Consider the following 18,192-nt stretch of genomic DNA (forward strand, 5'->3'; position numbering starts at 1 on the left):
CAGTTTTGTTGTGGCATGAATTACAGCATCAGTAATGGTATTATCAAATATATTAAGCTTGGAGCGCCCTTATTGCTTAAAATACACAGTAAAGGTTAGGTTACACTGCTGCTTCCAGAGATCTAAATTCAAGTACACTGTTGGAGTACAAGTGAATTGGCCATTCTTATTTTATTCTTCATATACTGATGTTGCGTAATAAAATGCAACCTGCTTGATAGATGTCTGTTCTGGAAAAACAAGAGTCCCAGTTCCTGCCCCTTCTCTAGAACTGAGTCCATAGGCAGCTGTAAAACAAATAAAACCTCGTATGGATGGTCCTATTAAAGAAGTGGGAACTGAACTGCACTGATTAATTTGAGAGACATTGGAGAGTGTTTCTGTTTAGAAGTCTTTAGCTACTGTAGCACTATGACTTTTAAAAGTCAGATGGTAGGTGTCATCACTTTTCTGTCAGTTCTTCCAACCGGACATCTGTGTGCAAAGTATCAAATTTTAAAAACATCCCTTTCTTTTCCTCATGGTGTGATGTGTCTTCATGTAGTATGTCTTCAAGCAATTTTTGCAAGGTTAAATTGTTTGTGACAACTTCCTTTATACTTATAATTACAGTCAGCTCTGTGAATTAAAACCTTTTATTAAATATCTTTATGAAATGCTAGGCACAGATTTACTGGGAAAGGAATGAGAGGATAAAAGGACTCTTGCGTCCTTACTAACAACCACATAATGCATTTTTGTGCCATGTGTTTGGGACCGCTTCTGCCTTTGAATCTTGTTTGTGCATTTGGAGAAAGAAACCCAGATACTTTTTTTGTTTTTTAAAAACTAGAGTGGAAGAGGCTAAATGCCTTGGCTTGGCTAAAGGGACTACTTGGAAGGGTCCATGTGATCCTTCTGATCACGTGGCTTTCCTACAATACTCTGTCGGTCATTTGCAGGGTGGGCGAGCTCCCAATCTCAATGGAAGGGCCTTAAACTCCCTGCTAAAAAAGATGAATGTGTTCCATAATTATCATAATTTATCTATTCATCTTGTCTCCCTTACTTTTTCTGTTCTCTTTCTTTTTTCATTTCAGGATGGAGTAGGTGTAGACGAGAAGCTATCTTTACGGCGGGTGGCCGTTGTAGAAGATTTCTTTGACATTATCTATTCCATGCATGTTGAGACTGGGCCTAATGGAGAACAAATCAGAAAACATGCTGGACAAAAGAGAACGTATAAAGCAGTAAGTAAAAAAACAACTAAAAGTGGACATGAGTCTCTAAGAATGTGAATTATTTGGGCTTAGTCACATGTCATGAGATTTGTGGTTTTGGGTTTTTTTCCAACTTTATTAGTACTGCAACCCTCACCCTCAAATTGATTTCAGACATCTTTCAGTAATGCATGAAAACATATAGTTTAGAAATCACATTTTCTGTGTAACAAGGGCCAGATCCATTGATTTAAATAGAGATTCTCTCATTGGTACAAGAAAAGAATTTATTATTTCTGTAATGGTTTGGCAATTTCTCTAATAACTCTGTCTTAATTAATTGTAGTTAAAAGGATGAAGTGTGAAAGAAGACTTAGAAGGTATTGCCACAACTTGTCTAAATGACTTGCTCTATTTCAGCATATGAATGAAGTTGCCTTATAGTTTACAGCTGCAGACTAAGTATAACTAATGGTTTAATGGTATGAAAACTTGTAAATGTTCTAAATTCAAAGGGCTGGAAAGCTACTAGGTATAATAAGGGAAGTATTGAGAGGGCAGCTGTCACACCTGTATAAACTGACTGAATAGAGAAAAATTATCGTTTCTAAGATTTTTAATTGCATGTTGTCGCTTGACCTAATCAGTTCAGTCACTACCTTAAAATAGCTATAAATAGCTTTTGTGTTAGTGACACAAATATAACACTTTATTTGCTTATGGAGAACTAATGAAACATTTGCTACACTCTTGCAAGGTGCTTAAAACGTGTGTTCTTGCCTGGACTTGGATAGCCAGCCTTCCATGTGCAGGGCTGTGATAGCGCCAGGAACACTCAGAGGCTGATCTCGATGACCTGCCCAGCTGTTTCCAGTTGCTGAAGCAGGAGGGGCTACCCAGAGTAGCAGGGCAGGGGCCTCCAGCCCATCACACAGCCCTGGCCAGGGTGCAAGGCATCTGAGGTACCTCTCCCTACGGTCCCAGTGGGACAAGGCTGGCAGGGGGCTGTGTGCAGGATCCTGAGGTGGCCTGTCACCCTGAACACAGTGTTCTTCATCTTAAAAGCAACCTGCAGTTATGTCAGCTGTTTTTCATCAGGGGTCACCAAAATGTGCGAGAACTCCAGGTTTGTGATTAAATTTTAGCTGTAAGAAATAGCTCTTCTTCCATTACTATTCCTTTTCACCTATATAACAGTCTTTTCTATGTATTTTTGATTCCCTTCACAGATGTTTTATTTATAGGCTATTTCAGATGGTTTGTTGTGGGATAAGCTCTTGGCAAAATTTCTTATGATTTTTTCCCAGTGGTATTGACCTTAAGATAGATATATGAAAACATCTTTCATCTGGATGTGCTTTTGTAAGGCTTGGAGTGTTATTTCAGGGTGAACAAACACAAACTGTCTAAATTAATTTTCATTTGTCACCTCAACCATTTTGATACTTGCTCTTCTCTTTTAGAAAGCATTAGAAAAGTAATATTTTCCATTGGCCTTTCTCTTTCTATTTTGTTTTACTTCAGTAATCTGCTCAAAGGTATAGGTCACAAACTTTGTAGAATAATATACAAATGTAAGGAATGCTGCCAACCAGAAATACAATACTTCAAGTCATCATCCTACAAATACATGCCAAGTGTAATATTTACTACTGTAAGGATCCTATGATTGCAGGTCAGATAAGAAGTTTGTTTATTGTGAACAGCATGAAAGACAACTAGTGTAACTTTGGTGAGGAGAACTATTTGTGCAGATTCAGTGGTTTCATTGAATGCCAATTTTATTGCAATTGAGATGTGAACCTGTGCATTGTTAAGGATGCCCAAATATAAGTTTGTGTCATTATCGAAGTCTGCAATATTTGTGCATTCATTTCATTGTGTATTAGTTTATTAAGGGCATTGAGTCATATTTTCCAGTAATGGGATTCACATATATAATTTTGAAAGACTTCCATAGATTTAAAAAAATGTAAAAAAGACTCCAGAAGAAACTAATTTCAATTCTTGCTCTCTATCCTGATGGAAGAATTAGATTAAGTAAACAGACCTCAAACTCTACCAGATCATCTGGAGAAATGCATGCTCCTTTTATTGGACCTGTCCATTAAAATGCCTTCACTAAAAATTAAGAGCTGTAGTGCCAGTCTGTTCCAGGAAGCCACGTAGTATCTACCTTCTCTGTGGCACTGTAAGGAGGAAAAAGGTAATATCTCAGATTACTGTCTTACAAAACGTTACACTCTAAAAGCTTTATAAATCAAACTGAAGTACTTTGGTGGTGTTTAATTTTATTAAGTGAATTTGGAACAAGAGTAATTTAGTCTTGTTTCTTTATTCACATGTCAAAAGTTAATCATCCTTGAGATCTCTGTATGTATTTATCACGCATGAGTATTCACCAAATAGTTTGAGTGAAGAATTTTTACAGGAGAGATGGTTGACAAACTGTATGCTGCAACTACTATTTGTTAGTCATAACTTCTGGCATGTGATGGTCTTGTTGCTTCTGTTCTCTGACTGGACAACCCAAACATTTTAACAAAGAAATTGTAGAGAGAAAATCACCACAAATTTGGTACAAAATTGCTAAATTCTGAAGTTCATAAATATTGTCATGGATTTTCAGTATCTGAGTATTTCTGAAAAGTTAATGGCACAGCCCTAAGAATTGCAGTGTATTGATTTCAAGTGCATAATTTGCTTATATATGTGTGAGCCTTTATTTTCAGTAGTGAACCTCCTGCACTCAAAATTTTTAATAACATTCAAGTATGATTGGAAGAGTAATGAAATTATCAAAGGTGACTTAATTAACAATTGTTTGCATTTATATAGAGTAACAAACTAGGAATAACTAGAGCCTTTTTAATTTTTGATAGAGTCACCCTGGGCGCTGGAGTGCTCATATACATCAGTATGTGTCTCTGAAAGTGTGTTCAGAACAGCTTACAAATGCAATTAGTGAATCTGTAACTGCACTGCCTTGTTTGTGTTAACTGTGTGGAAATGAATGGCATTTTTACAACTGATTGATTTGTGTGGGACTTCCTATGGCAGAGCTGTGCAGGAAGATAAATAGGATATGGTAGTTTGTACCTCTAAAAGAGCAGCGTATTACAAAGGGAGCCCTTCTGTTTTAATTGGAGCAGCAATGTACCAAGATCAAACTTTGGGATTTTTGACACCAACCCTATAGATAACTTAAGGAAGTATCTGTTCTTCAATATTTAAGTTTAGAATAAGGTCCCATTCTCTTCTTTAGCGCACTAAAACATCATAAGGGAATTGTACAAAGTCTGTATATATGATGTGGGAGAGTAACTTTGAAAATATGCAAAAGAGAGCGAGTGTCCTATTTAACTGGTAGGTTTTGTGCTCAGTTCATGTGTATACAAGGTAAGATTGATGGGCTGTGTTCCTTGCCAGCATAACTGTAGGTAGGTCTACATCAGCAAAAAACCAGGCATGACTTATATGTGTGAAACGAAACTAAGAACTTTAAATCATATCCGGAGTTTGCCAGACTGAAGGAATAATTAATATGATGCTTATAATCTCAACTATTTTCCTGGTTCCCATGGAAGTTTACAAACAGGGAAAACACTGAGGGCCTTGATCTGGGAGATAATTCCCTCACAAAGGCAGGATATGTGACACAGGGCCTGGCCAAGGCAGTTGCTCAGCAGGGGCACAGGTGACTAGGAAGATGCGGAAGGTGAAAAGAGCATGTTCCTTGGGCCAAGGAAAGCAGAAGTGCCCAAACTGGTCACTGCTTGTCATGCATTTTTCCCCCTGGGTCCTCTGCCAGGCTCCATGGGAGGTGGGGTGAAATGTGCTGATGCAGGGAATGTAGTCAGGAGAAAGTACCAAAGATTCTCATAGGGCTGTCTCTGCTAGCAGTTGCTGCTACAGCTCAATGTCCAAGAGGAACTGCACTGCTTTAGATAGTATTTTTCACTTTCTGTTCTAAGGGAGTTATTTTTGTATAGGCATCCCACCCTGAAAGGAGAACCACGGCATCAAAGTGGGGGTGGGGATGCACAGGGCAGAAGTGGTAAGGAAAACAATCCAACTAGTTGTATTAGGAAAGATAAGCAACAAGTGCATAGCAGACTTTCTGTGCCTTTGTAGAGCTACATTTCTTGATTTAAACTATTTAGCTATGTCTACAATTTAAACATGAGTGCTAAGGGGTATATCAGAGGTGGGAGTAAGTGGGAAAAGTTGTGGCTACAGTAGCAGCATAATGCAACAGGCTCAAGCTGTCAGGAGAACTCTGTGATTCAGTGCAAACTAGGAAAAAAAAATTGCCTTATTACATTTTTCAAGAAACACCAATGGTCTGTGATGAGACTGAAGATGTAAAATGTCTATGCTACCACTCAGGCTGAGGTATGGGTACAGTTAGGCCAGATTTAGTGATCAAGCCCTATATTTCAGAGCAGATTTTATTTTCCTTACTTTTTTTTAATATTCTTAAAAAAGGTTTTAGATTTTCATTCATTTAAACAATTGAGTAGGTGCCTCACCTTTCTGTGTTATATTTGGACACATTTTCCCACAACTAAGTGCATCATCTAGCTGAGAACTGTTTGTGAAAGTCTCATAGCTACCTTAAGCACCTTAAATTCTATGTACGTATTCTACTTTTTACCTGTGAAGAATGATCTAATATCTGCCTGTTGAGCCTGAGTAGTCACTGTGCAAAACCTTGAAACGTTACAACTGTGAACTTGAGTTGTGAGTGAGGGCTATGATGTCTGAGCAGGAGAAATGGGTCAGTTTATAAGACTCCCAGCTCATGAATGAAAAAAAGCTACCGGGCTGCTGAGCTGGTAGAGAAGCAGGCTTGTAAAACATGGGGAAGATATTGATGTGCCAAGGGAAAGTAGCTTGAGGCAAGACTCTCATCAGATAGATATTACATAAATATGTAACATCTGAGGCACAACAGGAGTTTTTTTGGATGTGGGGCAATATCTGAGGTCCTGTACTTCATCCAGCTGTTGTGGTAATAAATGTTTCTTGATTTGGGATCAAGCTTTTGAGTAGCTTCCCTCTTTCCTGTCACCCTAAGAAAAACCTTCCTCACATTGTGAAACATGGGGTCACTCTTTTTCCCTCCCAAAACAGAACGAGCTTATGAGTCCCCTTTGAGCATCACAATGGGTGTGTTTTCCTTGGGGAAGAATTTTTTGACAGGTTGCACTGGGAAAAATTATCATCTCCTTCCTGATCAAACAGGGATAAAGCAGGTTTGGAGCCTGACTGGTTTCTGAATAGGGCAAACTTTGTCCTTGGAGAATGGGAAGAACTTGAGGTTTGTGCAGGGCCTGAACATGCTTAAATTCTTGCATCCCTGCTGTTCTTGTGTGCGTGATGAAACAGCCAAGCCTTGTGCACTTTTACTCTATGGGTTGTTCTTGCTTCTGTGCAAAGGGCGAGTGTTGAGTGTCCTGGCAGTTGTCCCATTAACAGGCGTTTCCCATCGGTTCCCTCACAGAAAATGACTTTTGCTATATGGGGAGGAAAGGGAGCTGTGAAGCGCAAGTTTAGCACATGAAGGAACAACATTTTCCCCAGTATAGCAGGGTAGTGAGCTCTTGATAAAACTCCCAGAGGTAATATATCTGCTTTTCTATATCAGTCTTCTATTCTGACCTCTTGCTGAGGAAAGGAGAGGACTTTCCTTGGCTAGCTCACCCTCCTGTCATCAAGAAACCAATTTCTGCCACCTGGCTTGATGGCTGTGGGCCCAGGACAGATTACCATCTTCACTCTCTATCGTTTCTCTCTCTTTCTTTCCTCTTGGAAGTCTTCTTTAGATCGTCTTTTCCCCCTTAGCCTCCTTAATTAAAAAAATACAAACACATAGACAGAGTCTCTATTCTGACACATCTTTCCAGACTACACATGCATTCTCCATGTTAATTCTTCAGGGGTTAGTAGGTTCACTTGCAAAATTTCACTCCCTCTCCTCACACTTGTCTTTCCTGTTCTGCCATATGTGTCCTAAAATCTGCCTTTCAGTTTAGGACTTGTTAATGTTCCAAAAAAAAATGTAGCTCTGAAATCTACATCATCACAACATCCTGCACTTAAATCATCTGAATATTGGAGAGCATAAAGGAGATTTACCCATTTTCTCTGCCTGCAGTGATGCAGTAGGAATGCAATAGGCTTCCCATAGACAATTAGGGCATGCATTGCTTAGCTCCAATGTAAGTCAGATTACATGCTCAGGTAGTGGATTACTTGCCTTATTGTGCTCTTCATGGGATCCAGTAAACAGGCCTTCATTGCTGGGTGATGTTTTGGATGGGTTCACACATGTCAAATCTATATCATAGACTTCTTGGGAATGGTGAAATAAGGTCATAAAAGTTTTGACTCTGAAATCACTGAAGTCAACTCACTTTATTTTCCTCTCGGTTCAGAGTTAAAATAAAATAAATGAAGGTGTGCATGGACTGTATTGTTATGAAATGTTTGCTTCTTATCTTGTAATTTCCAAGGCTAAAACAAACCCTGTATTATTTTTGCAGTCTTTGCTTAATACTCCAAAGGCCTAGTTTCTTAATATACTTTTTCTCTTTACAATGTAAAAAGCTGTAAGAGCTATTCCTAGTGCACAATACCTAAATACCAACCTGCTAGAATCTGCTTATTTTGTGGTACAGAATACATCCAGTTACAAGATAACACATCTCTACAAGCAGCAGAAGATGTACTAATGTGCAGTAAAAGCACCAGTAAGAATAAGGAATCCTATAAGGATACTTCTAGAACTTTGTATTTGAAAAAAGTATACTTATAATAAGATGGTCTGGCTATATATTTTGTGTAGCTAATAGCCTACAGCCTAAGACAACTAGAAGCAGGGCTGATGAAGGCAGTGAGAGTATACAGCATCAGTAAGGACTGAGTCATTAGTGCATTCTTTCAGATAGAATAGAGGACAGAAAATTTTTCCTGATGAGGTCAGACCACTAAAGTATTTCGGTATAGTTACTTAAAAAGTGTCATAGGCCTCCAGGTTGGGCTCTGAAATACACACTTGCAAACCAGCTCCTTTAACTGCATCTGTCCAGTCTTGTGCACAAGCTGGTAGACTCTGCTGAGAGGTGATATATAGGATTTTGTCTTCAGTCTTGTGCTACTTTGGTTAGAGAGCCTCCTGACTACGGCTGGTTCAGAGCATGGCCAGAGGGAGCAAGTGGCTATTTGCATCTTGTTCTGTAATGAGAAAGGCAAAAAAGAGTCTGCACTGTTGAGGACGTGAAGTTGCAAGGGAGTGAGGTAAGCTTTTGTAAGCTTTCTGGCATTGAAAATTGGAAAGAGCTTTTTTCCCCTGTATATTCAGGCAAGATGATTTAAGGAAAGCTGTGGGTTATATCCCCTATGTATCTATTTTAATATCATTCCTATTGTGTTATGCCAGTTTATACAAGCTGAAGTCTAGGAATGTAAGTGATTGATTCAAATTACAAAGTAAACAGGGGAGAAAGTTGATGAAATCTGATGTTTTTTAGGGAAGGGCATCCTTAAAACTGTGTTGCAGTGGGAGGTTGGAGACACTAGCATCTGCTCTGTGGACAAATTTAGTTATAAAACCTGGTTCCCTTATAGTCAGTGGAGCATACCTATCAAATCTAGGCCTTAGCTCGCTTGGTTTCCATGGAAGATTTTCATTTTGTTTGAGCAGAACTGGAATTTTGACAGAGATGCTTGATTATAATAAATGGAGCATTCCTATCAAATTCAGGCAACTAATGAATCCATGGGTAGGCTCTATTAATTTCAATATAGTGCTAAACGTGTTAAATGTTGTAAGAGAGAGGTTGTTGTGTATGCGCACTTACCAATTTTCTTAATGCTAAATTTCATCTGATTTTAAGTTCTTTTTTTTATATTCCATAAAGGAGTGTTTTCATATTTAGAAAGGTAAATAAGGATCTATTCTGTGGCATAAAAAACAGGGAAAAAAATCTGAAAATACATTTTTAGTAGGATCTCCCATTCAAAAGTGGCTTCATTTAATGCTGTAATTTTATTTGTTTCAGGCCCAAAAAATATCTTTGCCAATTATAATCACAGAACAATTTTTGCTTTTATACTAATCCCCTTCTCCCTCCCAAAATAAGATTTCTGATATATAAGAAAACGACAAAAATAAACAGCCTAAACAGCAATATTATAAACATGATGGTATAATTTGCATTCCAATTTTATGGCACACCATTTTCATGTATTGCCATGACACATGTCATATCAACATATGCTAATTTAAACTGTGCCTATTTTTCAAAATACTGTCAACTGATAAACTCCATGGAGTTTTAGGAAACCTAAGTTTCAACACAGGTTAAGTAGGTGACAAGCAGAGTGGAAGAGTGTAAGAGAGTTAAAATGGACCATTCTTCCTCCGTTTGGTACCCTTGTGAGGGGCAGGAGTGATTTGGCCAGTATGTAATCCCATTTACATCCAGTTAAAGAAAGTTATCCGGTCTTTTCTGTAGCCGCAGTTTCATACATCCCATCTCCATCCTCCTGTACTTCCTACAGACTTGCATCAGCCTAGTGCTTGATAGGAAATCAAATCCCGCTGTAGGTTTAACAGTAAGGGAGTACAAGCAGATTATCAATTGACTCTCTTAATCTCTCTTGCTGGGACTTTGTCTTTCTTTAAGGATTATGTCCATGGCAAGATAACCACCTTAGTTGGGAAAAGAAAGGCTCGAGATTCCTTACAACACTTGCACTGTTCAGTGTATGTACATCAACATATATAATGAATCACAGAAAAACCATGGCTTTGTCTCTTACTGAGTTGAAAACATCAAAGTTTGAATGTTTTCATCCAACTTAACCCATCTGGTAAAGCTGTTCCAGTGCACTGGAGTATAGAATTTTCTGTTGATATCTGGTTTGAATGTCTCAAGCCACAGTTGTTGCTGTTGTTTGTGGTTTTACACTCTGAACAGTTTTTCTCTACAGTTTTTTAACTCCCATTCAGGCAGTGGTGGGCTATGATTAGATCTTTCTTGGCCTCATAACCTACATGAAACAAATGCACATCCCTCAACCTTTCTTTCAATGTTTCCTTTAGGTTCCAGCTGCTGTGGTGGCCTGCTGCAGGGCCCTTTCCTGCTTCTTGAGGTGTGGAGGGGAACTGTGAAGTGTGAGGGGAAACCTGGCCACATTATTCCAGCTGCTTTCTTACCAGCACTGAGTAGAGAGGGACAATACCTTTTTTTGATCTGCTGGCCATACACTTAACATAGCCAGTGTGAAATGTAGTTTGTCTGTGATCAGAGAGTATGCTGTTAGCTCATTTTCAGCTTGGCACCAACCTCCAGGTCCTCCTCAGCAAGGCAAGATATCTATAAATATATATGTATCCTTGAGGATGGGGGGAATGCAATCTTTAAAACCAGCAATAACTGCTTCCTCCTCTCCCCTTTCAAAAAAGAAAAATAATCCCTCTGATGCCTCCTTGTGAGTATGTGATTGGAAAGAATGATAATGTTGAACCAGGAAACAACTACAATCTGTTTTTTCAAGGTATCTCCAGATAAAACAGAGTATTTAAAATCAATTGATTCCCAAATTCTGTAACTGTTAGTAAAAATAGCATATTTACTCCATAGTATAAAATCACAAGCTTTCCAAAAATATTTTCACAAAACATTTAAATACAAAGTTAAAATAGTAAGGAAACTGTCATTGCTGAGTCCTATATCTGTCTACGTATTGTTACAACAAAAATATATAGAGCACAGAAGCCAAGCACTTTCTTCTTTTGGCATTGGTTATAAAAAAAGAGGTCTCTTTTCAACTTTTTTTTAGAACAGTCCACAGTAGGGTGGCTGTTATGTATGAATCTTTTTGCTGAAAGGAATTTGAAAAGAACTGTAAACAAAACAACCCCCCTTTTGATATAAGTGGAATTTTGTTCAGTACCAACTGTTAGGAGCCATTAGATGATAAATAGGCAGATTGGATAGATGTTTCTTGAAATCCTACATAGTATGCAGAACATGCTTTCATTGTGCTTCCTGGCATTAAAAGATAATATGCCTTATTTGGAAATATGATGATCAGTTCTGTTAAATCATGTTCAATCAGCTTATATAATAACACCTATATTTTGTTATTCATTTCAGATTTCAGAGACCTATGCCTTCCTACCGAGAGAAGCGGTGACACGATTTCTAATGAGCTGCTCAGAGTGCCAGAAAAGAATGCATTTAAATCCAGATGGAGCGGATCATAAAGGTAGTTTTAGTGTCAAATAGTGGGATGTAAAGTAATTTTATTTCTAATACCCACTTATATTTTCCTAGCTTAAGTGAGGGTTCATAAAAATTTGGTAGACTGGAACAGTTCAATAAGTCAGATCATCTCATTTACTTAAATTGGAAGGTAGTGAATCTTCTGCTTTCACTTAAGGATGGAGTGTAATACCATATGCACCCTTGATAGAAAGATGATTTTATCTGGCGGAAACAATTTATTTTGCTATAGAAATGTTTATATTGGGGCGTAAGCATAAGGAATAGATAGGGCGTATGTGCTGGAGTCACTTGGGGTAGAAGAACACATCACTTTTTAGGGTTTGAACTTGTTTTTGCTTTTTCTTTGGGAGACTTCCATCTGTACAGCCTAAAAAGAGATTGAAAATACCAAAGTTAGAACTAAATGACCTAACAGTCTGACTTTGACTGCAGAGTAGGCTGACATAGCCTCCATAATCAACATATAATGCATAATAACTATTTTTGTTGCAGATAATGGAAAACCTCCAACTTTGGTGACCAGTATGATTGATTACAACATGCCCATTACTATGGCTTATATGAAACACATGAAGCTCCAACTACTAAATTCACAACAAGATGAGGTAAAACCGGAAATCTTTTAAGTTTGGTTTTCTGTTAAAATCTTTAAGGCAAAAACCTTAATAAGTAAGAATAGGGGTTGCTTTTGAAATTTTGAATAAAAAGAGAGAAAAAAGATGGAAGAGAAGTAGATGGAGAATCAAGCTTCTTCAGAGAGAATGGAGGTTGAATTATATTTATTTCTTCTCAAAAATAATTTTCTTTCTGATTTATTCAGATTTTTTCCACATCTTAAGAAGTGCTTCATCAAATGAATGGCACCTATTGAATTATTTGTAGTAACCTCATTTTGCTAAAAATTTGTTCATTTACCATTTGAGCTGCCAAATAGAAGCTCAGATATGTGCCAGCCAAAAAGCAGTTCTACATTCTTTGTCTTTCTGCCTGACTATATTTTTAAATAAAGAAAACCTTCAAAATCAAACTTCGCGGCTGAATTATGTCAAGACCCTGATTGACTCCCAACTTCTGCAGAGTCAGCCAGATTTGTTTTCCTAATAAATATGTATGGACTATTGGTGGAGATTTCATGAATCATTCAACAGTCCACAGAATGGGGATTTCATCACTCTTCTAGAATATCAAGATCCTTTTTTTGCTTTTACCTTTTTGTTTTTCAGTTGGAGAGTGTGTAGGGAGAGATTCCCAACTCAAAGTTCTTTGTGCACAAACACATCCTGGCCGTCTTTCCCTCCTATTGAGTCCCACATTACATGCTGCCCTTTTTCCAGGATCTGGCAGCAGGGTTTCAAGTAGCAGGAGAGAAGAAGCTTTATTCCTGCAGCAGAGTTAGGACTTAAATGACTCCTTGGTTTTTCCACTTCTTCCCTTTGAGAATTGCTACTTCCACAACAAGGTCAAATGCTCATGCTGCATCAGGGCCACCTGCCACAGTGCTTCTATAACCTGAATGTTTTGGTGTAGTCTTTCTGATCTGATGACTGAAATCTTTGTTAAACCAGTTTTTCATCTAGACAAACCAGTGGCAATGATATGGAGGCAGCAGGAAGTACCATTGCTTGGTGTTCCTCTGACCAGCTCAGTTTTGCAGCTCTGTTGTTACTGTGTATGAAATGCTTGTGGTACTGGATTTATGAAAGTAATTTTTTATATGTTTTAGTAATAGTGTCTTTTCCAGGGCAGAGTGGCCACAAGAAAAGTTCTCAGGACAATCCTTATGTCTTTTCTCAAAGCAGAGTTTTGCCAAGATTTGCTTTTTTCCCTGGACCATACATTTGTTGTCCTGAGAACAAAATGACAGTGAAAATATTGTAGCAAAGCAGCAGGATTTCTGGTTCAAACTATTTCATGTACTTAAAAAACATTCTTAAATTTGTAGGAAAGCTCTGTTTCCAAGGTTTCATCTATCATATCTGTATTCTTGTGGAGGGGGTGGAATTGAGACAGGAGTAAACTTGGATCCCACAACTAGCTAGCACAATGACTGAAAGCCTCCTAATTTTCTCATTCTTGATTCAACATTTTTAAGCTGAGGCCATCCATGAAAGGGAAACAGGCTTCATCTAAAAGGAGAATTCATCACTGTGTGGGAATTTAGAGCCATGCTGCAGCTAGTATAAGGATGCCAGCTTTTCTTCCCATGCCTGTGTGTCCATGAAGATTCAGGTACATGTATACACAGTTTGTGAAGTGAGGTGGAGATATTCTGCAGAGTGCCTGAGGCAAACAGAATCTGCCTATGTGTGTCATTTTATACCTATGCAAGAGTCAACCAGAGCTCCCTTTCTGGGAGCACATGAAAATTGCCTGACCTCACAATTGAAAAATGTAAGCTGCTGCTTGCTGGTTCCTGCAGGATTCAATGAGAAATACCCCTGTGTTTTAATAGAGGCACAGCATTCCAGAAGGTCTGGGGGCGTTTGTTTCCTTATATTGCTCTTCGAACAAGCAGTGTTCATTTTCTGTAAACTTCAGAACCAGCTTGCATGTGCCCTGGCCCTGTCTGTCTGGGGCGGGAGGCACCCCGGTTCTTCTGTGAGGGCGGTGTTTGGGTGTTTGCTGCTGCTGTAACTGGGGTGCTCCTTCCTTACGTAAGGCAAGACAGATAGGTGCCTGCTAGAGAAGTCCTCACTCTTCCATTTAGTTTTTTACAAATCTTTGAGAACAAGGTATGTTTGTTTCATTATTTGTCATTGTCCTGGTGTGACGGTGCAGAACGTCATTGCCTTGTGTGTTGGCCTACTCTTGCTCCTGAATGGCACTTGGCAGTGCTTCATCCCAATTTAACGTGAGTCATGACTGCAGGGAACTTGCTTTCTGAAAACAGGAGGAATGCCCATGCAAACTGGAAACATTGCTGAGACTCAGGAGAGGAACTTAAAGGGCTAAGCACTCAGAAAGAAGAAAGCTATATTCACATCTGTAGTAACCCGTTCATAACAAGTACATAGTAAATCATATTCTAAAGACTGCTATTTTTCTACGTCGGTTCTGGTGAGCAACTCAGAAAAATAGTCAGAATTCTGTCAGTTCTGGTTTTGTTAAAAAAATGTAAAAAAATTAATTGGAGAAATATTTTAAACTGATCTTCAGGGGACACAAAATTATTTGACATATTTTTCTCTAAGTTCTTAAAAATACTGTTCTTCATAACAGGAGTAACCATCTCAGCAAAGTTGTTTCTGAAAATCTATCACCTTAGGTTTGTACATTGCCTCAGCAATTTACAGAGCAAGACTTGCAGATGCTTAATTTTTAATCCATGAGTGGACACATGAACTTTATTGGGACTGAAGCAACTGAAGTCAAACAACTGTTTGAACATTTTCTGGACTAGGTCCAAACCTGTTTTGCTTTTATAAATGGGGACAATGATCAGGATTTTGACTTTTTGCCCTTTGTTATCATCCCTAGTTAGCTGCTAGGGACATAAGTAATTAAACTTGATGGATAAATCATATTAAAGATGTATAATGTAAAATAAATTTGCAGTGATTCTCATGTGATAATATTACTTTGGTTTGCCATTGACTGTCATTTGACCATGCTCAGAACTGTAATAAGCTGTATAATTTTCATAGATGCTTCTTTAAACAGAATAACAGTGTAAGGGTGACATCATGTCAAGGGAGTTTGATATTGGATTTTTACTAGGTCAAGTTATCATTTGGAAATGTCTTAATGTGAGTAGTTGTTATGGTTTAACCCCAGCTGGCAACTAAGTACCATGCAGGCACTCACTCACTCCCCTCCCTGCTCTGGTGGGATGGGTGAGAAAAATCAGAAAGAAGTAAAAACCCATGGATTAAGAACAGTTTAATAATTTAAACAAAGTAAAATATACTACTGCTGCTGCTATTACTACTACTGCTACTACTAATTGTAATGAAAAGGAGAGAGGGAGGGAGGAATAAAACCCAAGAAACACACGTGATGCCGAATAGAATTACTCACCACCCACTGAATGATGCCCAACTAGCCTCCCAGCAGCAATTGGCCCCCTCTGGCCAACTTCTCCCACTTTATACATTGGGCACAATGTTCTGTGGTATGGACTATCCCTTTGGGCAGTTTGGGTCAGCTGTCGTGGCCATGCTCCCTCATGACTTCTTGTGCACCTATTGCTGGCAGAGCTTGAGACACTGAAAAGTCTTTGGCTTAGGGTAAGGACTGCTTAGCAACAACTAAAACATCAGTGTGTTATCAATATTATTCTCACACTTAATCCAAAACACAGCACTGTACCAGCTACTAAGAAGAAAATTAACTCTATCCCAGCCACAACCAGGACAGTGGTCATTCACAGCGCTACCGACCTCACTTGGAAAAGTAGAGGATTCAGGCAGGGAATGTAGAGAGGTCTCCTCAATCTAATTTGAATAACAAGGACTTATGTGGTCTCTAGTTACCAGTACTTTTTTGAAAAATACTGTGGAAACAGTTAGGAGAGTGGGGTAATGGAGTATCCTCATAGCTGAACAAGCTGCATCTGTCATATTATCATAATGCAGTGCTTTCCTTGCTCTTCTTTATGTGTTCTGCTTGTTTGCTTATATACACAAAGATTTAGCATGATTACACTACACACCAGGTGTGAGGGAAACAAATGAAAGGAGAGTGAACTGCACAGATAATGTGAAGAGTGTATGATGTTTTCTGACATGTCTCTGAATCTTTCCATTTGCAGGATGAAAGCTCTATAGAAAGTGATGAGTTTGATATGAGTGACTCAACTAGGATGTCAGCTGTGAACTCTGACCTCAGCTCAAATCTGGAGGAGAGAATGCAAAGTCCTCAGAACCTCCAGGGCCAGCAGGATGGTAAGGCTCCCATTTCCTATGGAATATGCAGCATTGCCTTGTCTTTTTTTCCCACTCTGTGCTTTCATTTAGTACCTGCTGTGTCCTTTTCTTCATGATGTTTCATTAGGTAATTTGAAATATATGTTCCCTATATCTCAGCGTGAAGAGGATGAAGTTGGGTTTTTTGCAGTCTAATTTATTTGTTGCTTAGGCAACAGGTGAGTGCTTCAACCATTATATATTAAGTACTATTATTTTACCATATATATATATGTGTGTGTGTGTGTGTGTGACCATACACAGACTTAAAAGGAAATGAAACTCAAACCTTTCTGAGGCAATCCAAAAAGCTGAGAAAGTTGTTTTTGCTGGTTGAAAGGAGGGAGAGTAGTGTGACAGAAGATAATATTTGAGAGATAGGAACTGGGATGTGATATTCAGAAGAAAGGATGAAAATGACAAACTCCAGTAATGAAACAGAGGTAAGAGAAAAAGGAGCGAACAGCATTGTAAATTTGAATGTTAACTATTTCTTGGTTACAACACAAAACTAGTTTCTTAGTCAGAGATGAAAGTTTTACTTTGCATAGAAGTTACATAGCTGTGTAGTCTTTGATTTCAGCCCTTGTTATAGAACAGTTAGATTAGCCTGGTTTGGAATGAACTTTTTCCTTGGTTATGGAGCTCACAAGTAACCTGTCTACTACAGACTGTGGCAGTCTGTAGTCATGGGCTCGTGAGTGAAACGTGAATCCACAACACCCAAAGAGCAGGTCTATTCTATTGGTATTAGAAACAACACACTGACATCCTGTACTTGTTACTTGGTAATTTCCTGATCATATGTGCCAGTTTAGAAGTGTTTCTTATGTTTCTCTAGAACACTAAATATATGGGATTTGACAGTTAACCTGGATTCTTTGCAATTTGTGCATCATGATGCTAGTTGGTGAGATATTTAGATGAGAATGAGTGTGGTGCATAGTGGCTGATAGGATCTGGTCATGGGTAGGACCTTTTGTTGGGTTGCTCTCTGGACAAATAAAGGAGTCTGTGATAATTTGATAAGCCAGGTTCTAACCACAGCTGCCTTTTGTATGTGTGTCCTCAAGCTACCACAAAATCTGTGCGACTTTTACCTTAATTTCTGTCAACGTATGTTCACTAAAGGAGCAGTTCTGATGCACACGATGTATGGAAAGCTAGTTCATGTTCCTGTTGAAGTTTGACTTTTCACAGGGCTAATATAATAATATTGCTAAGTTAGAGATTTCAGGGATACTTAGGAAGGTGGCATTTTTATGTATCTGGCTTTCAGTGCAATACTGTGCTGTAGAGGTTGTATAGTCAATGTTTCATATATATAGTGTTTCCTAATAGTAATTGTGTGCATGAGTATGTCTGAAATAAAAACTGTATCTCAGTACGGTAACCTGTGAAGAAATGCCTGTCATACATGTCTTAATACCTGCTGCAACCAGATGCAAGTGCCACATCCAATCATATTAGAACATAAGTATGAATGATAAAATGCCACAAATCTGTCACTTGCTATTTGAAATGTATGGGAAATAAATGCACTGTGGTGTTTGAACTGCAGGTAGTGTGATCTTACAAAATGGTCTTAAATCTCTCAGCTTTCCTTCTCTTCTTCCCAGATGGTACTTGCACACCTTCCTAAAGCAATCCTATTTTTTGCTTCATCTTCTGCTAAAGCATCTGCTGATAGAGGGATTTGAAATAGCAGTTCTCTTCTGGCTTCATGGTTTTCCTTTGCTAGCTGTTGTTAGGCAGCAAACCTAGTGTGGCTAGTTAGAGCAACACTCT

At 38.5% G+C, this 18,192-nt stretch overlaps 1 protein-coding gene across 6 annotated transcripts in view; it reads left to right on the forward strand.

The window, feature by feature from the left end:
- The window catches only part of NOL4 (nucleolar protein 4), a 189,044-nt gene that overhangs the window by 33,633 nt on the left and 137,219 nt on the right, over window positions 1-18,192 (forward strand). For all 6 annotated transcript variants that reach the window (XM_018080525.3, XM_018080540.3, XM_018080531.3 and 3 more), the window contains 4 exons: window positions 1,080-1,229; window positions 11,369-11,480; window positions 11,993-12,105; window positions 16,251-16,383. In XM_018080525.3, coding sequence (XP_017936014.1) covers window positions 1,080-1,229; window positions 11,369-11,480; window positions 11,993-12,105; window positions 16,251-16,383 — 508 coding nt within the window. The remainder of the gene's footprint in view (window positions 1-1,079; window positions 1,230-11,368; window positions 11,481-11,992; window positions 12,106-16,250; window positions 16,384-18,192) is intronic.

The sequence above is a fragment of the Manacus vitellinus genome, unplaced genomic scaffold (genome assembly GCF_001715985.3).
Source record: "Manacus vitellinus isolate BGI_N305 unplaced genomic scaffold, ASM171598v3 scaffold_1_pilon, whole genome shotgun sequence".
Lineage (NCBI taxonomy): Eukaryota > Metazoa > Chordata > Aves > Passeriformes > Pipridae > Manacus > Manacus vitellinus.